This window comes from Paramormyrops kingsleyae, chromosome 10 (genome assembly GCF_048594095.1).
Source record: "Paramormyrops kingsleyae isolate MSU_618 chromosome 10, PKINGS_0.4, whole genome shotgun sequence".
NCBI classification, from domain to species: Eukaryota; Metazoa; Chordata; class Actinopteri; order Osteoglossiformes; family Mormyridae; genus Paramormyrops; species Paramormyrops kingsleyae.
This window is the reverse complement of record NC_132806.1, coordinates 32,707,702-32,735,259: the sequence shown is the minus strand read 5'-3', so window position 1 is coordinate 32,735,259 and position 27,558 is coordinate 32,707,702. Positions and strand designations below refer to the sequence as shown.

Sequence of the window (27,558 nt, the reverse complement as noted above, 5' to 3'; positions counted from 1 at the left end):
CATGGAGGATGGGCTCCCCCTTTGGGTCTGGTTCCTCCCAAGGTTTCTTCCTCTTAGGGAGTTTTTCCTTGCCACCGTTGCCTTTGGCTTACTCACTGGGGGGTCCTTACGAGGCAGAAATGTAAAGCGCATTGAGACAATGTAATGTTGTGATAATGCGCTATATAAATAAAATTGAATTGAATTGAATGTATGTTAGGGGTCAAGGATACGTGAAAGGAGAAAGAAGGAACTCAGCTTGTTTGAAGAGGGTAATGAAACCACAAGAGTGATCATGAAAAGGTCGACCCTGCCTTGGACTGATAATGGGCCCCATTTAGCAGCAGTAACTGGTGTCCACAGGTATCCAACCCCTCCTTGAACTTTGTGGGGAACATAAGAAATTTACAAACGAGAGGAGGCCATTCGGAAGCTCGTTTGAGGAGAACTTAACTAATAGCTCAGAGTGGTTAAAATCTTATCTAGCTCCGATTTATGCCGCGTTCTTAGCTATAAAAGATGTATGCACTTGTTATTCAGGGATCCGAGCACGAGACGCATGAAAGACTGCTGAGTGTCTGTTCTCCAAAGCTTTGCAGTGAAATAAAGTTTGTCACACTCTTAAATGAATCAACTTCAACGAAAATTCTACCACACCATATCATATTGTTAAGTGATAATAACACTCAGTAAATACTTTTTGAGTTATGCACAATGTCAAGAGTCTCCTACAGTGACCCCTCCACTAAGGAGCATTGCTTTAATTTTGGTGCGATTTGTCTCAAAATTTTATCAATTCCAGATTTTCACCCATACAATGTGTGTGCAATGTTGGTAAAATATTTCATTTAATTGGCAAATATGTTATGATTTAATAAGTGTCATGTGCCATGAAAGCAGCAGCCAGTTCTAAACCCATATGTATTCCTCATTTAAGCGATACAATAAATAAAATAGTTAATTGTCTGGTATCAACAATGCATTCCACACACATTTAAATAATTCAGACACCAAGAACTGGACATGTTTTCAAAAACATTTTATTCTTTTCAAGAGTCACATTTCTTGATAACTGCTACTTTGCCAACTTTCCCAAGAGAGATACAGACTAAAAACATTGCTATTTCAGGAGCTTGTCAGGTGATACACAGTATAATTGTTTACTACCTGTATATTTAAATTATATAATGGAATTTAAAAGAAAGTAAAATGTTAAATTAAAAAATGTTTGGTTTGCAGAAACTAAAAACAAGCAATCTAACATTAAAACTGAGTAATTAGAGAAATGTTGGCTTCCACGTCTGCATTAAATTCCAGCTACTCTGTAGCCCAAGTGCAGAATGAGAACCACATAAGGACAAGCAGCAGTAATCACTGGCTGGGAACATTAGGGGGATGAGAGCAGCGATCCAGGTCAGTCCCCCTCCGTCAGTCCGCACTGCCTTCGAAACTCTTGGCCTCGCTCATGGATCCACATATTGGCTACTGCCAATAGCAAAATATCAGGGGGCAGATTGTGTTTATTTGGTTCACACTGCAGTCTGTCCAGCATACTGATCTCAGGACTCTTTTACTTACAGTACATCCATGTAATCACAATGAGTACCAAGCAGCTTGTTGTTACTGTGCAACAGTAAAAACTCTGGTTCTGAAAAAGCTAGTGAAGAGCTAGCATAGGCTACCCTAACGTGGTTCTACTTCAGAGAGTAAAAAGAAGGAGCACGGGATAGGCCAAGTCACCGACGTCAATTGTCAGTGGTGGGTACAACTGACCGGAAAAAGCTGATAACTGCTAATCCGCTACCTCCAAAGTTTAATTGAATAACACTAAACCAATAAAGCACAAAAAAAAATAGCAGAAGCTAATGATAACTGCTAACGACAAATTTTTATTACGTGAATTGAGCTCTGTTTGGTTTTTGGCTCTGAAAACATTAAAAACAAACACAGAGCGCTAAAACGAGGGGAGACACACAATGTGTCCACAGAGCCCAAATACGAGGAACCAGTAACTATAGACTGCATTCTACATGCTGGGACCATAAAGGTGTCAGACGTTCACTGATGGAGGAGTGTTCAGCTTATTTCTTTAATACGGTCCAATCCGGTCTCCAGGGATCCACAGACAGTCCACGTTTTTGCTCCCTTCCAAGCAAAGAAAATGTGGACTGTCTGACAGGGAGCAGGGAGGGAGCGAAATGTGGCCCATCAGTGGGTTCCTGAGCGGACTGGAAAACGTTGCTTTATAGTACACCATCCTTCTTAGGTACAAGCAGGGGCGGATTAACGCACAGGCTAGATATGGCTTAAGCCTAGGGGCCCCACGTGTGCCAGCCTGCAAGGGGGCCCCCATTGGCGCGGAGGGGGGCGGGGTTGGGGGGCCCACAGACTACTGTAGCCTAGGGGCCTCTGTACACCTTAATCCGCCCCTGGGTACAAGAGCTCCTTTTACTAGCATATGAGGTTTGGTGAATAACACAGAAGTTTAAATGTGAACGGTCTCTGTACCCGGAGGGTCAGACTGTGCAGACTCACCCCATTTGTTGCCTAGCAGCACCGGACAGGCAGCATGTCTCGTCCTTAAGTCTCCCTTTCCACTCCTATGGAGGTTGTGCCAGAACACAGCAGTACCCTGGAGGGCAAGAAAACAGCCGAAATTATAGAAAAAAGATGAAAGAGCAAAAACAGTTCTGCGGATTATTCTTACTTGTTCTACTTTGCTTACTTTTCACAAATGCTTAAAAATCAAGTGTTATGGCAATAACTCAAAATTTGATTTTAATCAGCGGAGTAGAAAATACTGCTCCCTAAAACAATATTTTTCATAACCAACCCTTAACAGTTTGGAGACTACCATGAGGAAATTTAATGTGAAATTGCGACACCTACTGCTGTTGTACTGTAAATACACCTCCAAAGAATACAACAATATTTGCGCACAGTGCAAACAAGTGTGACTGCGTCACCCTTTACTGAAATGATCATTCACCTGTCTAGGCCGCAATGCCACGCCGATGTCTGTGAAGACCGTAGCACCTCCAGCCTCCACGTCGCTCAGCTTTTGGAGGAAAACAGCGATATCAGATGGGCAGTCGCAGCTTAAGCCGAAATTTTGCCTGCTTGTCAAAATGAACTTAATGTTTAGTTAAGGTTTATTGTAATGACATAGTGTTTTACTGATAAGGGACTGTGAAAATGCAATTTAAGGTGAGGCTATACTCAACGTATACGTGCCAAGTAATTGTTAAGTCATTTGCATAGAAGTGGAAACTGTTTCCTAATAATTTGCCTTTTTGCAAATTATAATGGTCATTAATTAAAAAATAGAAACAGCTCACTTTGAATACACAGTAAATCTAAATGTAAGGTCAAGCTACAGCTGATGCATTAGACAGAAATACCACCAAGTATGATGTATTATGATGGAAACACCAAGGAAAAACATTGATTCGTCTACTTGTGTCATCGGTACTTACATACTTACTTAACATTAAAAAGTAGCCTGATGATTTCCACTGCCTAATGATTTGATAACATCAGGCTCATCTTTCTATGAAGATAAAATTGTACAGTAAATCCATTGAAGGGTAGCATGTGCCTCACAGGAGAGTCACAAACTTACATAATTCAGGTACGTCGCAAGCCTATTTCCTTCAATCTTGAGGTCGCTGTCAAACGGACGCTGAAAGAAAGTTTACAGCTTTAACTGCAAACAAAAACTTCTGGCCCATACAATGCAAATATACAGTATAATTACAAGCTTAATTTGCAGGGAGGAGTTAATGTTTGTTAATTAATGTGATTTGCTCACTAGGTGGTACTATAACCAACACTGTCCACATCTGATTCAGTCCTGGAAAAAACTGTATTTTTCATTAGTATTTTGCCAGTCAACCTAATAAGACCAATAATGGGATTTCAACCCAGTAAACCAAGGATTTACTACTTGCCTGTTTTAAAAGATCTTTCATTTCTGAAAATAAATCTGATTTTAAGTGTTTGTTATCGGGCTTTTGTTGATTAGGCCGTCATTTGTACACAGAGCTTACCCTCGAGAAATCGTAATGTGGCTCATATTGGCCTCCTATTCCGTAGTTTGCAACCTGTTCGGTGACACAGAAAAGACGCATTTAAGGAGGAATTACAGGCAGCAAATGGGAGGATATGTTCGGACTCTGGACTGAAGGATACATGTATTTTTAAGGACAGCTCAGATGCACATCAAACCCACAGAAAGACGCAAAGCACCTGCAGCGACTCAGCAGTCTCCAACGAGAGCCCCGTTACGTCGGCTATCCTCCGAGTGACGCGGGCAATAACAGGGTCCACCTTGTATTCTAGCCAGGCGCTGGGGGCACATGAAAGAGAGCCGAGATGCCAACCCAGCATGAAGGGCGGAGACAGGCACCAGCCAAGACGATCAGGGGAATCGGTCAGCGCAGGGAACACGGCCAACGAACCCGTTTCACTGCTTACCTTTTAGACACTCTGTAATTGGCCACTGTTAGAACGCCTGACACTGGGTCGCGTATCGTAGCCCTTGCGAGCTTTGCGAACAAGTATAAACAAAACGACAACATACAAAACAGGAAAAACACATAATAATCAAAAAGTGTTTTTTACGTGCAGTACTTCCATCAGAAATGACCACAACTACGTCAACAGGCCCAAATAATTTCCTTGATTTTAACCGCAGTTCTAGCAGCATGACCATGACCTTCCATGACATGCGCTGTGACCTTCTCACCTTGGGCTTGGCGAGATCTTTGATCCTCTCGATCTCAGCCTGTGACAGGGCATCATGGTAGCGCACAATGTGTGGGCTATCCCACTCATCCTCCTCCTTCATAGGGGCCACGAGCAGCCGTGGGTTCCTGCCCCGGTCCTGGTAGCGGCAGAAGAGCTTACTGCGCCTTTGTGGAGTCTGAGCACAAGATGGGGGTCGGAGGGGTTACTCACCACACTTAGCAGTGCGAACACCGGTCTACACCTACTGTTTACTCACGTCTGCGAGACGGGAGAGTACATGTATGAATAAAGCGACAAAAGGGGCTTTCCCACAGCAGGAACCAGAACCTTTTTCAGGAACCAGGAACTTCTGTTGTGTTCCCACTGGAAGAACTTGGCCCGACTGTAGTTCCTCAGAGGTAGGTCCTGAACCTTTCGTTTTTTTGCTTGATCAACAACTACTATCATTTCAATGTACTCTGCAGACTGGTTGACCATAAGCACCAGCACTAACATGGAAGTTATGCAGAAGTGCTGGGAAAATATCAATAGTGGAGCAAAAATGAGCAGATGGAATTATTTTTTAATGCATTAATGAGAACCTTTTTGCTTGCATCTCCATATTCCTGCTTCAGAAAATTTGATGGCTAACTGACATACTTCTGTCTAATATAACAGGTGCGGGCAGGTAACCTTTATCACACTAATAAGCCTTGGCAATGTTACGTGGCTTTTTTATTCTGTGGAAAATGACAGACCAGATTTAAAACTCAAACATGTCGCAGCCGGTATGAAAATGAGATTTGTCCCATATTTTCAACTTTTTTCAAACAACTTGTTCATCCTCCATTGTTTTGGTGTGGCAGCGTAGTTCTGTATGAAATTACATGTAAAGATTTACCTACACGCTTTTTGCATCCCCCCGTGCATATTTAGCATGAAAGTCACAGTTCCTGTTGTGAGGTAGTAAAACGACACATGAAAGTGGCCAGGAATTACAGAATCCCCCCCCCCCAATCAATTTGGAAGGGGTCAACACAGGAGAGCCATTGGGCAGACAGACACAGCAGTTTAGCAGACCCCCACTGGACACTTACCATTGTGGCCCCCTCTCCCCTGCAAAGGGCCTCATATATCTCCCTGTCAGACAGATGACTGGGGGGACGCTGATAGGTTTCCAGTGTTATGGGCTTTGCTGCTGTTGCCATGGTACTGCTCTGGGTCGCCTCATTGGACAGAATCAGCTCTAAGTGCTGTAGGTTTCCTCTCGCCCTTTCATGGGTGGGATCTGACGAAGACAGAAAGGACCGTTACTCTGACACCGACATCTCTGTGGGGACTCGACTTCCAGCTCTCACCCAGTTCCCATGGTAATCAGTAAACCAACGCAGTCTCATGGACTGTATGATGATTTTTCTTCTTCCGGCTAATTTCATTCAGATTGTGACACATCGGTGTCTTTGTTAGAACAGAAGGGGAACCTCCTTCTCAAATGCAAAACTACGAGAATAACTTGAAAAATGCAGAACTAGACGCACTATAGCATTAACTAAACATATTTTAAAAGCCACGTAATCGATAAATCAATTACATTTTGAATAAAACGTTGCAATTTCAGGGAAAAAAAAAACAAAGCTTTTACAGTAAAATCGCAAAAGGCCAAATAGGGACAGCAAAGGCTCCTTCTGTGACTGACAGACTGAAACAGACGAAGACGGAGGCAGGCGCCAGGCCTACCAGCTGAAATCAGGCGTCTTGTCAGCTCACGAGTCCGATGAACGTCTCCCATCTGGTAGACGGAATAGCTGAGATAGTCCAGAACTTCAGCCTGGGAGACGAAGGCCTCCTCGCCTGTGTGCAGCCGTCGCAGTGCTTCCTGCATCCACAGTACGGAATGGTAATGATCTTCTTCCTCGTAGGCCGTCTTTCCCAAGGAGTAGCAGTCATCCGCTGTCAGGTGGCTGCTGTACTGCACACCTGAACATGCGAGACTTTTTACTTCTAGCAATTAGGGCTCCCGCGATTAGTCAACGTGGTCAATAACATCGACGCCTCACTTTTTAAAAATCATTTTTATGGAATTACCTTCATCGTTTCTAAAATGCTTCAGTTCATTACATCAAATGTTTTTTCTTAAATATCACTGTGCAATTATTGGCGTAGTTCAAATTACAACAAAGCAAAAAGGTGGTTTGTACACTGTGCAAAGTTTCGATGGCGTACTACATGGGCACCAGCGCTATGCTCGAGCACCTGAAGAGAAACACACAGGTACTATTCGGGGTGATGGATGGCCAGAATGGGCAAAAATCACCATAAGCGCTATCTATTCATGTTTATTACATTTCCATTAATAGAGAGCATTTTAATATTTTTTGTGCTGGTATCCCCCCCCCAAAAAAAAGTGTCTTACTTTAATCTGCAAAAAGGAATGGCACACTACCAACATCTTTCTACCTAGTTTAACCACAATATCTCCTTTTTGAAAAGATGTGGCCACTTAGAGCTTCCATGTTTTACCAAAACAATCGCAGCGGCGTGCTCCACTAACCGAACCTAATAAGCATGAGGATCTAAAACTTTTGGGCATCTCATTAATATTTTAGGCATACTGCTAATTTGCTTATGGAATTGTTTGCGAAAGTAATGTCCGTATCGTGCTGAAAAGTCAGCATCCATTATCTAAAGCACCGCAGTGACATGCAGTTTGTTGTCAAATTGAAATTAACTTAAACTGTCAATTTCATTTCCTGGAGGAAGATTAAGTGTTTAGATTATTCGATCGGTATTAATCATTCAGATTAATCGATCGGTAAAACAGTAGACAGATTAATCCCATAGAAAAATAGTCGATAGTGGCAGCTATAAGTGTTGGAGGAAAACGCTGTATACAGCTTAAATGGAAATGACCACAGTTGAGAGTTTCAACATCACAATAAATTTCTCAAATGATCTTCCTTTGACTCTCACCCCTCCTTACAAAAAAATAAATGTTAGCCCCGTGTTAATAGAGATAAATATTTACGAGGTATCATAGCAGTATGTGATAGAGAAGATACCGCTTGTGACGAAGGGGACCACGGCGCTAAACCTCACTCCGCTGCCAAATCCCTCTCACCTGGAAGCTGGCCGCTCGACAAAAGCTCCGAGTCGAGTCTGTACGTGTCCTGAAGACGAAACAGTGCTCTGGCCGCGCCCCTCTCATCCTCGTCATCAGGGAAGAACTGACGACGCAGTGAGATGTTGGCGATGAAGCCTGAGGAAGGTGACAGAGAGCAGAGCAGAGCTGGTCTTCACCACACGCCTCCGGGGCCACAGGCAGCAAACACACAACTGTACTCCCCGTTCTACCAATTCAAGCCCCAAAATAAGTTTGGTTCTCAAGCCTACCGCTGGACAGGTCCTGCTGCACCAAGGTCTCCAGCTGTGGCCACTCGGAATTAAGCCTCTTCATCAGTTTGTAGGCATTGACGGGGTGTGCCAAGTAGCCCTCTGGGTCCGCTGTGGACACTTGAGTCAAAACATCCAGCTTATCTGCCCAACTGAGGATGACACACACAGACTGATCACACAATGCATGACTCCATAACAGAAACACAGATTCAGATGGACCTCCACGCTATGTAACAGGCCATGGACTGAGTTACCAAGCCGTTATTACTGATTAATAACAAACATAATAATTTATATGAATAATAAATTATATAAAATTATCATTTAGATGATTTATATATTCCCAGAAAGGGTTTACTGCTGCCAGGTGTCAGGTTTGCACTATAAGTTTGCAAGGCAAGTTTATTTAATTTATATAGCATATTATCATACACAGAGGTCATTCAATGTGCTTTACAGAAATAAGTATTTAAGTATGCAACAACGGGCAAAAAAATGGAGCCAGAAGAACTTCAAATGTTAATACCAACACAAGTATTACAACTAACATTTCAGTAAATATTACTTTACCTTTTAATAAATGCAAGTTTTGACTCCGCAGAGCATATATACTCCTTCAGAGAGTGAACCAGCTCCCTTTCTGTAAATATCAGCTCTGTCATCTGACCTAAAAGAAAGCAATTTGGAGAAAAGACGGAGGAAACTTTTCCTGCTTTTGAAACGCTCTTCAAAGTACATTCATCGGTTAAACTAATTTTAAATTATGTCTAACTTTTCTGCCGGCAACATGCAATGATAATGTCGTACATTCCTGCGTAATGAGAACACACATACCGATGGACGTGTAGAACTCAGCCTGGATGTGAGGGATGCAAAACAGGGCTCCAGATAAGCAGAAGAACATGGCCAGTCTCATGTTTACTTCAGTATAAAGCCTGAATAAGACAAACGGTGCTGGCTGGAGGTAAGGCAGTCAGCACGTTTAGTCTGCCAAGGTTTAGGAGAAGTTGTTTTCCATTTAAACTACTCTCTTATTGTGAAAACATAACCATAGAAATGTCAATATATAAATTGAGAGCAGCGATCTGCATGTAGAATCAGACAAAACTGTGTTGGATCAATCAAACTAAATTGCTCTTTTCCTAAAGGGAGTAACAACATTTCACATCACAAAATTTCATGGCTCAAAAAGCCAACTACAGTTGCAGGAAATACTGTACTGTGAATGCCCAAAGATCAAAGCTGCGGTGTTCTCAAACGTTTTTGTAAATATCCTAGACTAAGAAAGTACACATAAAAGAAAGTAAAATACACAACATATCCGTTCCACTTACTCTTTAATTGGACACCGAATTGAAAATTCTCTTACCCGCCAAAGTAAACATCCTAAAAACAACCAACTGTATCTATAATACACTGAGATGTTAAGTGTTGTAAAATCAGGAAGGGTGGGCGATGTCTATCCTGACACTCTGCTAAAGCTTAATTAGATATATAAAAAATAACATTCTGTGGCATATTCTGGCCTTATTTGATTCTCTGCTGATAAGCTTCCCTAGGGATGCGATCTTAACTCATGGACGCTTCGAGAACTTCTGTGCGCCGAAGCTCCGCAGAAAGTTGGAGGTGCGGCAAGTCTGTGTTACCGACATCGCTTTTGTTTTTATGAATAATAGATAGAGTTATTCCAACAGAAATGCGGTTAGTGATCAGGCTTACCTGGATTTTCTTTACATAACTCTCTCTATATAACAATATATAAAATCTTCAGCCACGGTTCAAACGTTGCGTCGATGCCTTTGCCTACAAGAAAACACCCCTGCCGACTTGGTAGGTTCCCAAAGAATGACATAAACCTTGTATAAAGTGCGCCAGGAAAGACGACGTTTCAGCGGGTCTGTGTGACTTGAGATATAGAGCGCGTTTAATAAGGGGGGTGACGCTGATGGTGGCGGAAATAATAACAGTGAACCTTTTGTTTTTTTATAATTTGAGTTTAACTATTTAAAAATAATATTACATTTATTTGGATCTGTTAACAGTATGTATTTTAGATATGAAATCCAAAATATATGTTGAAACTTAAACCACTAAGGGAACATTCATGATTTGGATTAATCATACATCTGTTTTTACACAATATCTCTCAAAGACTAAATACATTTTTTATTTATTAATTATTATAGTCTATTCATTTAGTATTAATTTTTTTAGTCAACACTCTGCAAAAATACTTGCATTGGCCTGTAGATAGCATCGTTGGGCCATGTAAAATCCTCTCCTCTCTCAGCATATAGTAAATTTACTGTTGTGTTTCTGTAGAGGTAAAACTGTTTATGTGAATGGATGAATGGTCTTATTTGAAACTCAGAAGGTTTACTGTAAGATAAGTGTATGAGTATATGTTCCCATTTACTAGTCAAGATATTTTCCATAACTGCTTATGTTGTTGAAACGGTCCTCTGTTTTTAGGAAGAATGGTGGAAAAGCCTGTCAAATTACTTTGCATATGATGATAGTGATATCATAAAACCAAATTCTCAGAGTATGCCTCTGAGTTTGGTCTGAGGATGACGGGCATAAGGAATATTACATATGGTTATATGCACTATTCAATATATTCAGTAGAGTAACTATTTCCAAAGATCACACTATAAGGTTCTGTTTAAATCTTGTTCTATTCTAGTCAATGAGAGTGCACGTTTCATATTGTGGTGAACAATACTTCACATGGAAGCCATATCTAGGATTCAATGAAGACCAATTATGAGCGGGGAGACGGCACTCTGATCACTCACAGAAAGTATGAAACATACTTATATATACTGAGTCCACCGTGAGCTCTGAGCAGCGTAGGTTTAGGCATTAGAGTGAACCTGTTTTTCTGAACACGTGACCAATAAATGTTAAATTGCCAGTAAACAAATTATTATTTTTTTATTTACTTTGACTACGGAAAATTTATTTGTATCGCTATGCAGTACGGTGACAGAGTGCAATTAATTCCTCTGCAAACCAAGTTTTTAATGGAAATGGTGTCACTCTGCATGTGCCGCATCTGGACACCAGGATAAAGTGGCATCTGTAAACGGGCATGTGATTTGAACGGATAGAGTTTTATGACAAACAAAACACACTGTAACAGAAATAGAAGGACCACAAGGAGTCAAACAAGGGATTAGGAGGAACCACTAAGAGGGACCAGAACTAACCTCAGACACAGGGAGTGTAACAGGCAAGATAGTGATAAATGCAAAAATAAATTTGTTGTTGTTGTTGTTGTTGATAAGACTTATACTATAATTCACTGAACCAACACAAACAACAGCTACAATAACATCAATGACTGAGCTAGGGAGCCTGTAGAGGGCAGGCACATACATACATACACAATGCATACACAAATAATGGATATTACGTGAGGGACAGGTGTGAACCATAACAATTGACTAATCGCAAGTGTGGAAAATGAGAGGACACGGGATGTCCAGTTGCGACATCTGCTGGCCAAACAGGAACAAGACGGGGGCAGACGGAGGCAGATCATGACAGCGTGACCTAGAGTCCTAGACAAACAGACAATACAGAGTTTTTTCTCTAGGCGTGTTAATGATGCTCCAACGAGAACACAATTCACACAAAAATACGGGTCATTCCACAACAGGGTTAAACACCACTGTATGAATGAGAATCTCTTCTAAAGAATATTATGGAAGGTGAGGTGGAAGTTCAGATGCTCTATCTTTAATAACAGCACTGATAGACATATTTTACAGCTTCATTTTTCAAATGCTTGCGCTAGTGTATGTATTAGCTGCTATGGTTTGTAAATAAATCATAACTTACATTGTTCAAGGCAAGCAATGCTACGCAGTCACTTATCACACCCCGATGCCTTCATAGAGCAGCAGATACACTTCACTTTAGTTCTATTCAAAGATCGGATGAAAACTTGAATTAACTGTAAACTGTATTATAATGTGTGAATTATATAGAAGGTGTCTTTGTTCTATAAATACGGTGTTTCAGTCCTGTTGAGACAGGTTAGACATCTTTTGATTATTCATTCATTTATTTATCAAACTGTAAAACATTTTAACAGGACAGCAAAAGAAACTATTCAATCTCAGCTGGACATATATCATTAAAATGGACGCGTTAATCAAATTTTTATGTTTTAGTCAAGTATCGGTTCCATACTGGTATTTCGCAAAGGATTCAAGCTAAAATCACTAAATCCTTTTGTAAATAAGTGCAAAATACTGCGTGTACCACCGTAAGGGTTGTTGTTAGTAAAGAACCGTAGATAGATATTTTTATGAAGACGTTTCAACAGTTGGGAGTCAGTAGATTATTCATGAATCACCACTCAAGAGAGGCGCTACAGGTCAGATAACAAAGTGACAATGGGACAACTTCCAGACAACAGTTTAACTCGCAGAACACATTAGCATCTAGCCTAGATTTCTATATAGACTTCTAGGTTTTTATATATATATATATTTGTGTGGGTGTGTGTGTGTGTGTATAAGTCTGAATTTACAGACCCTGCAGATGGAGCCGTCGGTTTCAGAAGGAGACGCATATCTGAGAATCCATGGTGATTCGGGCTCGGAACCGCCTGCACGCTGACTGGCTGCAGCGTGACGCGAAAGCGCAATACCGAGGTCCGCCATGAGGTCCGCTCACTCCCGTACTGGAAATGCGGTGTTAGGCATGGGAAAGGGGGCACGTACTGTATACCGGCTGTCAAAATGACCCTGTCACATCCCGGGAAATGATGAAGATTATTAGTGCATTAATGCTGCTACGGGAATAGTTTGTCACATGTGGCTTTGGCAAGAGGTAGCCTATCAAAGTAACCCCTTACTAGAAAATCACACGTGGAATTAGGCCTATGTCATTTTAAAATCAGAAACAATGAAAGAAGATTTGGTGTAAAATGAAGCCGCCTTGTCTCTCAGCTGCAGTCTGCTAAGATCTTGCCTTTTTTATAACTATTGTAAGCGGCAGGACGCTACTTTGTTCAGTTATGGGAATCGAATGGAGATTACGATGTTTCAGTTTTTAGCCTAAACACGTTTAAATGTTTTATATTTTATACGTGTGTTTTTGATTTCTGTCGTTTAACGTGTAACTCATCCACAAAACTTCCCTTATTCAACGTCATGAGGATGATTCATTATTTAAGGTGCGAACGAGTGAGAGAGAAAATCCTCAGACGTTGTTGCGGCACCGACGCAGTGGCGCTGTGAAGTCTACGTTGTTGATTGAATATTATTTTAGTTTTTCATTAATTTTTTAGAAAATTATTAACAACGAGATGTCCAAAACTGTAATCCTAAACGGACCCGCTCCCTGGGGCTTTAGACTTGTCGGTGGAAGGGACTTCAGTACACCTTTAACAATATCTAAGGTAGGCTTCCTTTGTCTCTTTATTTACCTTCCAGTGTATTTTCCGTCGCTTGGAATAAACTCAGGTTCGGTGTGGGGCATAGTTCTCGTTTCCATCCCGTATTTCAGTTCCCATCATAAGTGCGGTTCTATCGTCTGTCGAAGTTTATTAACCAAGGCATCCGTACCGAGTTTGTCTTACCACATAGGCTATAACACGATTAATGGATACATAAACGTAATATCTTCTGCTCGTGTATTACTTTTTTTCAACCATAATACCTAAATTAGTAATAGGCTACATAATTTGTTTTATTAACACTTATCAAATAATGTACATACCACGGATTTACAACTACTCCGAAAAGTCATCTCATCTTGAATGGGGTGTTAAAAGAGGTGGAACACAGGGATCGTCAGTTGATTTATACAACACTGTTATCTTTCTATGTAAAATTCTCATTTTACTATAATGACATTAACTGCGTTGACTCTTAAACTCCTCTTTGGCTTTTTAATGTATCTCAGGAACAGCGTATTTGTAGCCTATCTGATCCGTTTTCGCTTATTCCTATTTCACAGTCCTTATCTTCCCTTTCACAGCGAGTTCCGTTTTGCGTTTGTGTCCGTTTGCTTCATTTACTTTCTTGTCATTGTATGTAATCCCTTTCTATTTTCAACCCATAAAGTACCGCATTCCATAGAGCCATGTGGCTAGAGATAAAGTAAGATGTATCGGCATGCTGTCATATGAGACTTATATTAACTCACAAAGTCAAGTGAAACGCGAACTTGTTTTATGTCTTTTCAACGTTCGGTTCTTTCAAAGAAACGTTATTCGCGTCGGTGTTATCAGGCAAACAGAAACCCTGTTAATAAATGAGCAACAGTTTGTAACTGACATAGATGTCACCTAAAAACTGCATATGTGTTTGTAGGTTTACAAATACGGGGACCAAAGTAGAAATTCATTATGGGCTGAGGTATTTTCAGTCTGGCTGGTCTGTTTAATACAATGAATGATTATAATATCTAATATTGTAGCTAAAAGTACCTTTCTTAAATAATTCGCGGTCAGGGTTGTGAAAAATGTTAATCACTGCATCTATAAATACCCCTAACTTCGTCAAAATAATATACAATATTCAATATTTCTATAGCAAATATTCTGGAATTTCTTTTTTTCATTTAATACCGGTTAATTCTTATTATATGTGCTAATGGGGAATTTGTGGAAGGGAGACTGTAATGGATCAAGTCATGACCTTTCGCCTGGCCTCGAAAACACAATTGTTAATGTCTTTGCCAGACGGACAATGCACCAAAATTCAGATTCACATTCAATCAAAGGGTTTCTGTGAGCTGGTCTCTTTGTTGTTCTTTAAAAGATAACATCTGGAAGTAAGGCTGAGCAGGCCAAGCTGAAGCTCGGAGATGTTATCCTGGCCATCAATGGAGACAGCACAGAGAGTATGAACCACATGGAGGCTCAGAACCGCATCAAGGGCAGTTCTGATCACCTAGCACTGGACATCAGCAGGTAAGAAGGGGAAATATGGGCAGCCAGTGGAGGTCTTCATGAATTAGTGCACTGCGTAGGGCCAAGTAGCCCAGAAAGGCCTTGTGATGGAAGAGGATTCTTAGCCTCCGGAGAGGTAATAGTGAAAGTCATTGAGATGGTTCCTGAGTCATGAGGATTGTGGTGAACTAGCAAGCTCTGCCTCACTTCCAGAAGGTGCACTAGCAGAGGAGAGACTGCCAGTGATGTGGGCGGGGGCCCTTAGGCAAGAAATGTGTTTCATGGGGGCAGTAGGGTGCAAGAGCGTAATTTTGGTCTGCACACTGGGGGGAAGGGGGTTGAGGTCTCCACTCATTTTGGAGGAGACTTGATTATTGGGGGGGTTGTATTAGTTGGTTTTAATCATGGGGGGGGGGGGGGTAATTTATGTCCATGCTTTAGCAGCCCACCCCTCCCACAAAGGCACTTCATGCTGCTGGTTTACATCACGCACACTTGACGTTCCTCGGGGTCCAAATGGCCACAAAAACACCTTTAATATCCTCTTTTGTCACAGTGGATAAAGCATGAGTTGCCCTGTTATGTGACTTGGAACTAGTTTCATAGAGATGAACCTGAACCAACACAGTATCATCTGGAGCTCTTGGATGCTGGATCAGGTCCTTGCCAGTAACACGAGCAACTCAGATGGCTGCTTGACGTGGAGCCATGACTAAATTCTGCAGTAAATTTTAAGAGACTTTCCCAGTAAAACAGGGCAACAGAGTAAAAGTGTAAGTAGAACCATGCACAGTGTGTCCAGAATAGGCCTTGGGCTCTTTGCGAATTAGCCCAGCGCAGAACAGGGCCACTTGTGGCCAGGTCGAAAATGCAAGCCTAACGTCTGATACTGCTGATGACGGAGACCGGAGCCCAAGAAAAGAGCAGTAATCATGCAGCAGACACAAGGCTAAGCTTTCATTATGTAACACAGAATAACACACTGAAATAGCAAATGAAGATATATTGTTTGCGACTGTTGCCTTGGGAGAGACATGCATATCTCCAGTGAACTCGAGAGACCGTCAGTCTCCCTGAGCATATTTCATACACAGCCATTGATTAAATAAGCAAACGTCCTCTTTTCCTCCGAAAGAATGGGTTGCATCCCTGATGAGGCAGTATTCTATTTTAGTGGGCTGCTGTGTTATTATGGGCTGCCCTGTGACATACGGCTTGTGCTGTGAGCCTGGACCGGTGCCTCTCACTGCGGCCCGTTCGCAGATGTCTTCCACGGTCAAAGTTGCCTTTCCTAAAAAGAGCCATTCCGGCTTCAGGAAAATGCCACATCGCAGCAAATCCCCAGATGCTCTCTTAGAACATGGTGTGGGGGTGTCAGCGTGGGGTCGCCCAACAGGAAGGCAGGGTTAGGGTGACACATCAGCTCATGGAGACAAGGGACAAACATGCCCTCCAGCTGTGCTTCTACTTACTGACTATCAAATGGTTAAAGCACATAGGGAACGACCTTCCCAAACTGACTCTAACAGAGTGAGTCAACAGCGCGTCTTGTCTAGGCAACTCATAGTCAGAGACGGTGAGTCATCCTGAGTCTTTATCCTAAGAGCTGGGATCCATGTTGGAAAAGGATGCCAACGTAGCCAGACAAAGAGAAGGTGGTTGACATAGTGCATCGCTTCCGGGGGTTTTTCCAACGCAGTTGTGTGTAATTCATCCTTAATTCCCGAGAAAATACCGAGATTTGCATTTGGTGAGGTTATCTGGCAGAAATAAAAATGTATCCTCAGCCTATTAACTTTTTTAAAAAAAAACATGAATCCGGTTTGTTTGGGATGTCCTATCAAACTTTATGTTCAAAGTATGAACTGAAATAAATTTTCATTGATACCAAAATAGCCCTGCAGTGTTTTGGTGACCCATGCAGGGTTATTTCCTGTCTTTCACCTGTAGCTTCTGGGATAGGCTCCCCTGCAACTCTTACATAAAATGGATGGATGTGGCCCTCTTTTGTAGTATTAACTGACATCTGTCCATTGTTTGGTTATTCCTTAAAAACATCTGCCTTGTCTGAAAAAAATTGAAATATTGATTTTTCAGAATTTTTTTCACTGTTTTAAATGAGGCTTTTTTCAGCCGCTCTGAAGTAACAGGATCTTGTTTTCAAGGTGTAAATAATTTAATGACACAAGCCCTGTCATGTCTTGCTTCAGTATAAGAGAAAGATGACATGATTTCAGCAACTAATTTTAGCTATTTCTCAGAATTCAACTTTACAAATTTAGAATTCATTGTCTAATTCCTTTTCACCGTAATGGAGTTCCTACCAGGTACTTTCAAAGGGCTTCTTTCAGGAGATGATCCGTGAGGGTAGAGCAGCAGAACCAAGAGCGGAAATGGCACCAGTGGGGCCATGTGCTACAGTTACTGGTCACTCAGTGCCGTTTTTACACTTGTCACAGAAACCAGTTGAATATGGTTATTCTTTTTTTACAGGTCAAAAGAAACAAGCGGCTCTCCATTAGTGACTGAGGATGACAAAACAAAGCCATGCGATGTTATGGAGTCTGAATCTAAGGTACTGTATGATCATCAGTGTAATGATAAGCAAACAGCCGGCTCCTGTCCCCTCCTGTCGATTGTGAACATTCACGCCGGAACACGGTGGCACGACTGGAGGTGGTTCACATGCAGCCCAATCACACAGCTCAGTCTCACCGAGTAGCTTCAACGCTGATTCAACATGCTCAGTTTGCCAGAACAGCACTAAAGGGGCCCAACCAACACCCCGACCGCTTTCGATGACTGAAAACCGACTTTGCGTTTTCCAGTCTTTGAATGTAAGCACATATAATTAAAAAAATTTGTATCAGAAAATTAATGGTTTGGTACAAACCTTGGTTTTGAGTTCACGGTTAAACGCAATTTTGGTACAGCAAGAAAAATGGAAAATGGGTGTTTATCAATTGTTTATTATTAAAACTGGAGCAATTACAAGCAGCTGTAAACCAAACAAAAGGCAATGTGTCCATCGACGTGTCTGTAACAGAACTTAAGAGATGCCTAATTATTTGCACATAAATATGAAAAAATATGTGAAGTAAATCAAATTTAAAAAATAAGACTGCACAATAACAACTGTAATGAACTACATCCTATGTTCTCTGCTGCTGAGTAATGGTCGTATATCTGCCATCTCTGTAACCTTAGTTATTTTGTCGCTGTTTCTGAATTTCTAGGCAAAAGCACCTTAAATGCCATATTCAACAGTCTTGGTCTTATCAAGAACTCACACTGCTGTGTTGGTGCAGTTTGTAAGGAAAGCAACATTTTCCGAAAGTATTGATTTAAGTGATGTGGCTGGGTCTTTGACCTCTGGCTCACTGGTATTACTGGCTGTAACTGTAACCAACTCACAGCCACAAATAGCAAAAGCTTTCCTTTGTTCATGAATTTAAGTTCCATCCAAGTCAATAAATGTTCTCATTTGTTTCATTGTATGTTCCGGACCAAAAATCATATAACCAAAGTGTACATGATGAATACGCCTACTGTTACAGCCAAAATAATAATACACTCATTTTCTGTATAATGCTATAAAGCTGTTCTTTTCATTGACGATCCACTGACCACAGGAGACAAAATGATGAAATTTGTAAAAATAAAGGTTTAGATGAGTAGTATGTACAGCCCTGCCACCCCCCACTAGCTGAGGGGGGCAGGGGGCAGCCCTACAGTCTTTGCACAAACTCCTCTTGGCAAACTTTCACAGTAAATTGGTTTATATATAGACTCACTTTAGGCTACGCCTTCATTTGTGCTTCAGTTAATGTCAGTAAACATCTGAACTGAACACAATATGTAAAAGTTTTAGAACTCAGAGAATATTATGTGGGTTACATGGGTTTGTTCACATTTAGGATGTTATTATTTGCAATATATAACGTTAAACTGTTTGAAAAGTGCAGTTGCTGAGTTTTACTTTTATGTTGGCTAATCCTTTCGTTGCTGTGGCTGCGTTACTGTTTGGTAACCTGAAGGTTGTAGGAGATGCCGGTTCATGCCCCGGCAGTGACGTTAGCCAAGCTTGAATAGAAGGTGGGATTTATGTTAACACGAAGCTTTAGACTATTATTGCGTAATATTGACTTTCTATAGCCTTGTTAAGGCCAGTTAAAACAGATTAAGATTGTTTAAATGAACTTTACCTTGATAGTAACAAAGGGCTTGGAAATGCCATACATGTTTAACGTTTGTTACATAGCATTTATTCTAATTATAGATTATAACTAAGTTACTCCTGCAAAAACACAAATGACTGATTCAAAAATATAAAATAAAATTTTAAAAAATGATCATTTAGTGTGGTCTCAGTACCCAAGATGGTTATTAATACTTAACAAAGCGAGCCTTTTCCCAGAAATCTTTGCAAGTGTCGTTCAATAATTCATTTCAGCATTTCGTCAGAGTATGCAAAGGGACATTTAGCAGTTCTGCCTCAGTGCACGTTAGACTTTGCAAATGTTATGTGCAGAGTCTCGTGCCAAAAATGCTCATCTGTGGGGCATGAAATATCTATCCCCAGTCATACCAAAGATGTGCCAGGTCTTGGGAAAATTTAACTACAAATTAACAGATAAGAAAGCAGCCCATCCTACAGTCATGGGAATTCGGTGATGTCATCCTGTTGGCTGGGTAACATTACACACCAATATGACAATAAAGAACGATTTTTCCACACAGGCATGTATTTGAAACTTTGGACTAGTTTTTCATATTGGTCAGACATACTTTTGGTGTTTTAAGTGTGGAATATTGAGATGTGCCTTTAATAATCGACTTCAAACATACTGCTTCATTATAAAATTAAAACTTTATACCAGCAGGTAGTTGGCAAAGGATGGGTTGGTCGACAGTATAACTAATAACTCATTTTAAATAGGGCAATGTTTCCCCAGAGAACAACTGAACAAGCACATATACCAACTAATGTTGACTTCATTCAACGGTTAAATAAATAAGGTGCAGCAACTAAAAGTTTACTGTCCTGTTACCTGTTGGCAGTGTATCCTGCCGTAGCCCAGAATTCCCCTGGGGGAGAAAATGAAAGCAGACGAGGCCAAGTGTGAAGTGAGGTTAGGGAGGGAGGGGGAGAGACAGTGTCTCCTCTCCATGTTATGACTCAGCCCATTTAAAAGCTCGGCAGGGCGAGCAGAGCAAGGCGCCGGGAATTTTACACTTACAGAGACATCCCACGCAACATCCCACGCAACATCCCTCGCAACATCCCATGCACTCCTTAGCCTCGGGTGAATTTCCCACCAAGAGCCCTCGCTAATGTCTATAGGCCTATAGTAGATTACACTGTTCTTACAACAAGCCCATTCCTTACAGCAAATGTAAAGGCTGAAGCAAAATCCCTTTACTCTGACAAATGTATACCATCGCAAAAGTATTTTCCAGACATAAGCCTGTGATTACAAATAATAAAATCTGCTATGGATTTCTTACACAAATATATATAGGGTTTCCTTAATCCATGCCTGAACCATTTAAAATCCTTCTCTTTAATATATAATAAATACATACTGACACTTTGTTGATCCCTTGTGGGGACATTCTCTTCAGCTTCTCCATCTTGCTCTCCATGCCACACAGACACATATGTAGGTGAGAGTAAGCCTGGCAGTGAAGGGCAGCCACCTGCAGCGGCGCCCATGGAGCTGGGGGTTAAGGGCCTTGCTCAAGGGCCCACGGACATGTGACTGTTCTGCGGAGGCCGGGGCTCAAACCAGCGATCTACTGATCACAGGCACAGCCTGCTGAGCCAGGACTCTCATATGTTGAATGCTCTTGGGACATTTAGGTCACCGGGGCATTTAGTATGTAGTCAGCCTGTTTTCTAATGTTGGTCTCTGTTCTTTTCCAGAATTTCAGGCCAATTGGAAGTGGGTGCCATGGAAAAGTGGCCCAGAACGGCCCAGATGTGACTCTCTGCAGCAGAAACTCCAGGTTGCCCCCCCAGTGCAATAGTCCTGCTGGGCTTTACTCACACGGAAGCAGTGGTTTACCAAAGCAAATGGCCGACCTCAGCCTCAGCTCCCAGAGGTGAGCTACAGGTGGTTTATGAACAACGTAAACAACGTTCCCAGAGCAGAAAGCAGAACATGAACTGAAATACACACCCAGCTATTAGCCTCTGCAGAAAGTGGCCAGAGTGAATGCGAAAAACAAACTTGTGATGGGTGTTTCTCTCCCGACAGCGATGGCACGTTCAATGGCGAGTCAGACGTCTTTAAAATGCTGCAGGAGCCTGAAGAGCCGCCGATGGCGCCGAAACAGTCTGGCTCATTTCTCTACCTCCAGGGCATGCTCGAAGCAGAAGAGGGAGGTCTGTAGCCTCGCAGTCTCACGTCAATGTATTTACGTGCATTTTAATGTGTTTTTTTGGCGTAAATCAAAAGTCAGTTTTCATTAAAAATGCTCTCCTTCCTTTACAATTTATGAAGTAGAAAAATAGTCACTTTCAGAATTCCTTCCTAATTTTCACTAGAGGCCTTTTAAAACAGATTGAATGGGCTGCACACAGATTTAATTAAAATTTAATGAACTGCAAACAACATATTGGAGAAATCTGTATGTAGTATATGAGAAAGCTACCGATATTTTGGTAACACTTGACACAGTACAAATAGTGATTACTGAAGTACAAATCATCAACAAATATAGTCGACACTTGAGATGAAAGATGTTGCACGATTCATTAATGATGAACAAGCATGAGATAACTATTTCACTTGTGTTATTCATGACTTGTTCCTTCACTAGTACCTTCAGTGGTTCACAAAGGTTTACAGAATTAACAGATATAGTAACAAATATAGTAACTGCTTGAGTTAAAACATGCATCACGATTCATTAATGATGTATTAACATGGGATCACTATGTACTGTAACTAAGACTTAGTTTGTGGTTAATTAATACATAAGTAATAGCATAATACTGTTATTTGTGCCTCATCAAGTAAAGTGTTACCAATATATTTTTTTTTCATTCTTTGACCAATATGCTAAATACCTTTAAAACCAGATGTGAAAACTCAGCTAGCCCACTGTGTTGCCCATCACCGCAGGTCGTTTGCCGAGAGGGCAGCTGGCTGGGGGCACGAAGTCTTCCGTCAGGTCGCCGGTGCCCCACCTTAGCCCCAAACCCAGTGTGCAGCCACTGCCTCAGTGTACCCGCTGTGCAAAGAATATCGTGTGAGTAGAGTGGAGTCATGGCATTAGTGCATGTGAACAGTAATGTAAGTAAACTACAGGAAATGTTGCATATGAAGTTAAGCATACTAATGTAGCTTCTTGGTCTGTCATGACACACAGCGGCGTGATCGTAAAGGCCAGAGACAATCTGTATCACTCCGAGTGCTTCCTGTGTGATGACTGTGGAATGAACCTGAAGAAGAAGGGCTATTTTATCATCGAGGAGAGTCTGTACTGTGAGACCCATGCCAAGGCCCGCGTCCAGCCCCCCGAGGGGTACGACGTTGTCGCGGTCTACCCCAACGCCAAAGTGTAGCTGGTTTCAGTCGGTGTTTGTTAAAATATGTGCCTTAGTTTATGAATTTTCTGCAAGGTATGTACAAAAATTGATTGTGACAAGAATGGATGGTCGTAACAGAAGGATTTAGTAGAAGTTTCACATCTCATAATCTCTCACCTGCATTATTACTGGCATGGTTTTTGATGGGTTAAACATGTAACAGTTTCCATGAAGAGTTTCCACACAGCCGTAAGGGTATGGGGTTCTTAGATTCTTTTTTATTGTTGTATGATATATTTGTTTAAATGTTTAAATTGCATTGCTCTTCTTCATTTAAACATTGCACTGGGGAAATCTGGGTCACTGCTTTGAAGGAAAAGGTTCTGTCACCATTATTTCTTCTTTGTTGCATTAAAATACATTCTGAGTCCTCAGTTGTATCATTGTAGTAACTGAAACATGGGTATTAATAGCAGCGTCACAGCAGACTTAATGTTGTGTTTCTTAGTTACTCTGCTCTAGCTGCTGTTTTATGAAACAGCAATAGTCCTGTAATTTCTTACACTGTTGCTTTTTCTTTTTAAAATTGGTTGTGTAAATGACTCCGCATTCTGCAGTAGCTCTTGCAAAAGTACTTTTGGGAGATATTATTGCCCTGGGGTGTCTGCAATTGAAATTGATTTATATTTTATGCAATTACTCCAAAGGTCAAAAATGAAATAAATTAGATTTTTGCCCAAAAGTTTCAAAAACAAGGGAACAAATGTTTCAATTTATGTCCTTACAGATTAATCTGCCAAACAGCTTTCAGACATTTAAAACTGGCAGCTGTTCTTGTAAAGGAGCAATTAAAATCGAGTATATTTTTGTTCCGATCGGACTGTGTGGTATTTGATTAGAGAAGGATTCCTTTACTCAACATGCACATGTGCTGAGGTAATATTTTGGTATGGTGCAATTTCAGTTTTGTAACCAGGCATAAATCATTTCACTATTCAGTGCTGCAGACATGTGAATTAAACATGATGTTTGCAAATCCTTTTGATTTGCAAAAGTTTCCTTAAAATGTTAATATAACATCATCTATATCACTACTGCAGAAATTCCCATTTATTCAGAGATTGTTGTGTATTTACAGTCAGTCATACATACATTTCTAACACAGATTAACAATCTGTTCTCCACAGAAATGAGTGACAGAATAACCATTAAATTCTCATTGAAATATACTGTAGTTAATATTATAGCTAGGTGGTTATTTAATTGCAGTTTCCATATTTATGGCAAAACATAGGTATTTATAATGCATCTATTACAATGACGGTTCTGTAATGTAGCCTTGGCTATAAGATCATTACATGCAAATAATATATACTATTACAGTATATAATAATATACCCATAATCTCTACAATCTCTACCCCCCTACACTCTCACCACCTCTCCTAAAAAAATCTTAATTAAAAGCCCAACTTTGTGTGACTTGTTTCAGTGTAATCAGGTTCACCTGATCTGAGTCTGTAGCTGTCCTTTCACATGCCACCACTAAGTGATACTGCTTCAGCAATAGTCATGTAATTTCTTACACTGTTGCTTGTTGTGCAAATAGGATGACCACCTAATCCATGTCAGGAGGGACCCGATGAGCTACGACAGGATTTGTAAACTGCCATTTCAACCATTTCAGTTAAAAGGACCTGGATTTCACTTAAGCACTGAGTTCTTGCTGTGTGCTGATTGGTCACTAATGTTAATGTGAAGCAGAGTCTTTCATTCAAGGAAACAAACCAGTGAAAGTACTAAATGAACAAACAACTTGGCTGAGCACAGGAGCACTTCAGGTTTAAAGTAGTTTGTAAAACCTGAAGCAGTGCATAGTGTCCCTCCTGACATGGGTTAGGGGTCACCCTATGTACAAATGACTCAGCATTCTGTACAAATGACTCAGCATTCTCAGCTCTTACAAAAGTACTTTTGGGAGATATTATTGCCCTGGGCTCTCTGCTTCGAAATTAATTTATATTTTATGCAATTACTCCAAAGGTCAAAAATGAAATAAATTAGATTTTTGCCCAAAAGTCTCAAAAACAAGGGAACAAATGTTTTGATTTGTGTCCTTACAGATTAATCTGCCAAACAGCTTTCAGACACTTAAAACTGGCAACTGTTCTTGTAAAGGAACAATTAAAATGTTGTATATTTTTGTTCCGATCGGACCGTGTGGTACTTGATTAGAGAAGGATTCCTTTACTCAACATACACATGTGCTGAGGCAATATTTCGGTATGGTGCAATTTCAGTTTTGTAACCAGGCATAAATCATTTCAGTCCTCCGTGCTGCTGACATGTCACTTAAACCTGGGTTTTGCTGGATTTTAATTTGAAATCCTGACAAGCTGCCAGGAGGCTGAATCCTACAAGCAGCTGCAGCAGCTGAGGTAACAGAAAGGCTCCCCAATAAAGACACGTTGGGCACCTTTAAAGGTTACCCTGCTTAGCATGTTACAGATGAGACATGGCTGAGAACGCAGCCCAGGACACCGGCACAGGGATCTGAGAGTGACCAGGTGGTCCTTGGGACGTTACCTTACATCAAAGGTTGTTCTCTTACCTTTACTTTCTATGTTTCATTAAAACACATTCTGAGTCCTTAGTTGTACCATTTTAGTAATTGAAACATGGGTTTTAACAATATGCATGTACTGCATGCTACCAATTGGCAACATCATAGCAGACTTAATGTTGTTCCTTAGTGAAGTTAAGAATTAGGCAGCCAGACTCTCTGACACCATCTGTTGTTGTAAAATAAGTAAATACATTAATTTGTTCAGGTAGAATTAAACGTTAATCTAATTGTTTGCATTGCAGCACAGAGCTTGTTCTGTTCCCTCTTCAGGTAAAATCTTGTTTGCATTTCCACCACCTCATACCATCTTCATCGTTGTTTGGTGCCTGAATTTTAGGTGGCAGGTTGCCATTACCTACAGAAGTAAGCTACTACGGACTGTCCTTAAATACGTCCAGCCTTATTTGGAGCCCACATATGAACGGCTTCCTGTCTGCTCCAGCTGAGCTTCCGCTGTTCTGCCGAGTTCAGCTACCCATCGAGATGTGATAGGGTTAGGTTGCCGGGGTTAGGGTTAGGGTTAGGGTTTTTTGGGGTTAGGGTTAGGGTTAGGGCTATCGATTAGCACAAAGTAACTCGACAAAGTATCTCAACTCAACAGAACACTGGCGTATTTAGCATCTTCGCTAATCCTCAGGTACCTGCCCAAGAGGAGCCCTCTTTTTGTAGGAGGTGATGTCCTTCTCCTAATCCAGCTGATCCTGTGGTGGGTTTTTCTTTCCCTGCCAATCAGGAGCCAGGACCTGCCTTTGTAGATCTTCAGATTCCGTCTTTATTGTAACAACGAGATTACAGCCAAGGAGTGTGTCCAATACTGTTTTTCAGTAATTTTTATACATTTTCTTATCCTTTAACAATATCTCGTCACTTAAGCATCATCATTCCTTCAACCATTCACCATCGTTGTTTTCTCCCTTGATCCACATCCCTAGGTGATGTTTGTCAATAATCTCTTTTACTGTTTGGTCCCTCAGCTGAACATAATTATGGCGCCTCCATCTCTACTTGGTTTTTTAAAAATACTCAGCCGTGAACTTTTGGTGAACTCAGGCGAATCCCTTCCTTCGGTAGCAAGTCTTGGCAACTTCAGCTTGTTGCACATTGTCTGGCTAGAGGGTTGATAATATATTTGTCCTTCAACATAGTGATAAGCCGCAGCACTAATAAAGTACATATTCATACGTCAAAGGCTAACATAAGATAGCTAACAGATACAGAAACTTCTAAGCCAACACAAAGTGCTCATTAATACTGGTTTTTCGTCATATTGTGCACAACAGTAATTGGTCTGCATTCTCTGAAGGTTACAAGGTCACTCTTTATACACGGTTTACATCAGCTTCTTACAGAGTCCTAATGATTACATTCTCTATGCGTTACGAAGTGCTAAATAATATTTCATAACCCCAGAAGGTATATTTACATTGTTACACTATAATCACTAACTTCTATCGGATTTTGCATGTTTCTGTGTTGTGTCAGGGTGCCGCAAATTAGCTGACCCTGTGCTGTGATTGTCAGGCTATGAAGATGGGATCGGCGAAGACATGCGTTCCAATGTACCTGTACTTGTCAAGGAGGTAGTGCTATCATTTGGCAACTGGATGGTTGCAGGTTTGAGCCCTGGTTTCTCCTGATCCCATTAACGTGTCCTTGAGCAAGACACTGAACCCCAAATTGCTCCTGGTGAGCTGGCTGGCTTCTTGCATGGCAGCCTCTACCACTGGTGTGTGGATGGGTGAATGTGAGGCATGAATTGTAAAGTGCTTTGAGTACTCATAGGAGTAGAAAAGCGCTATATAAATGCAGTCCATTTAAAGAAGGTTCCCGAGCAGCAACATCATATAAAGAAGATTCCAAAAAAGCAACATAATATCTGAAAGAAAGATCCAGTGAAATATTACATTGGAAAATATTATTTTTCCTGAGTATCTGAAAGTAATTTTAGTATAATTTCACAAATACGGTACATTAAGCCTCCAGGAAGACATTTTCCCATGACATACTGTAGGAAGTAAAAATGAAAGTAAAAGCAGAGCGAGATCGCGATCCGTTTGCTCTTCACGTTCAGCCGTAAAAGTGAGCTCAGCAGAGCTGGATATAGAGGGATGAAATATTTAATGGTGAGTAGAAACAAAATTACTGTACAATTCAAAGAAAGTAATTTATTTATTTAAATAATTTTGCATTGTATTGTGTAATAAATAATTGTACTGTGTAACAAATAATAATTTTGTACTGTATGTGTGATAATTCCTAAGACCTAAGCAAAAACATGGAAAGATGGAGATTGTGAAGTTGATGAATTCTAATCACCGTTGTAAATTATACTATTAATTTTGGGGGCGTCATTGTTCGACATTTAAAAAGCTGTTACAAAAGT

At 40.9% G+C, this 27,558-nt stretch overlaps 2 protein-coding genes across 4 annotated transcripts; one reads left to right on the top strand and one right to left on the bottom strand.

Moving 5' to 3' along the window:
* Positions 1 to 1,001: 1,001 nt before the first annotated feature.
* Positions 1,002 to 9,856, bottom strand: LOC111833420 (prolyl 4-hydroxylase subunit alpha-2-like). Of its 2 annotated transcripts, none has more exons than XM_023791658.2 (15): positions 9,820 to 9,856; positions 8,935 to 9,035; positions 8,671 to 8,767; positions 8,098 to 8,249; positions 7,826 to 7,963; positions 6,445 to 6,684; positions 5,805 to 5,995; positions 4,727 to 4,903; positions 4,456 to 4,526; positions 4,228 to 4,327; positions 4,029 to 4,082; positions 3,602 to 3,661; positions 2,969 to 3,037; positions 2,515 to 2,611; positions 1,002 to 1,464 (listed from the first exon to the last, which is right to left on the bottom strand). In XM_023791658.2, exons 2-15 carry the CDS (start codon positions 9,014 to 9,016, stop codon positions 1,394 to 1,396), a joined length of 1,599 nt encoding a protein of 532 aa, XP_023647426.2. In that variant the 5' UTR covers positions 9,017 to 9,035; positions 9,820 to 9,856; the 3' UTR covers positions 1,002 to 1,393. The 2 variants fall into 2 exon arrangements, 1 of the variants encoding a protein (XP_023647426.2); XR_002835748.2 differs by lacking the exon at positions 1,002 to 1,464 and adding an exon at positions 3,464 to 3,529 and having other exon boundaries at positions 2,543 to 2,611.
* LOC111833421 (PDZ and LIM domain protein 4-like) lies at positions 8,992 to 22,980 on the top strand. Of its 2 annotated transcripts, none has more exons than XM_023791661.2 (7): positions 8,992 to 9,064; positions 14,883 to 15,034; positions 17,507 to 17,588; positions 20,940 to 21,118; positions 21,274 to 21,401; positions 22,144 to 22,270; positions 22,391 to 22,980. In XM_023791661.2, the coding sequence occupies exons 2-7, from the start codon at positions 14,967 to 14,969 to the stop codon at positions 22,584 to 22,586; spliced, it is 780 nt and encodes a 259-aa protein (XP_023647429.1). In that variant the 5' UTR covers positions 8,992 to 9,064; positions 14,883 to 14,966; the 3' UTR covers positions 22,587 to 22,980. The 2 variants fall into 2 exon arrangements, with proteins under 2 accessions (XP_023647429.1, XP_023647428.1); XM_023791660.2 differs by lacking the exon at positions 8,992 to 9,064 and adding an exon at positions 12,867 to 13,516.
* The last annotated feature ends 4,578 nt before the right edge of the window (positions 22,981 to 27,558 follow it).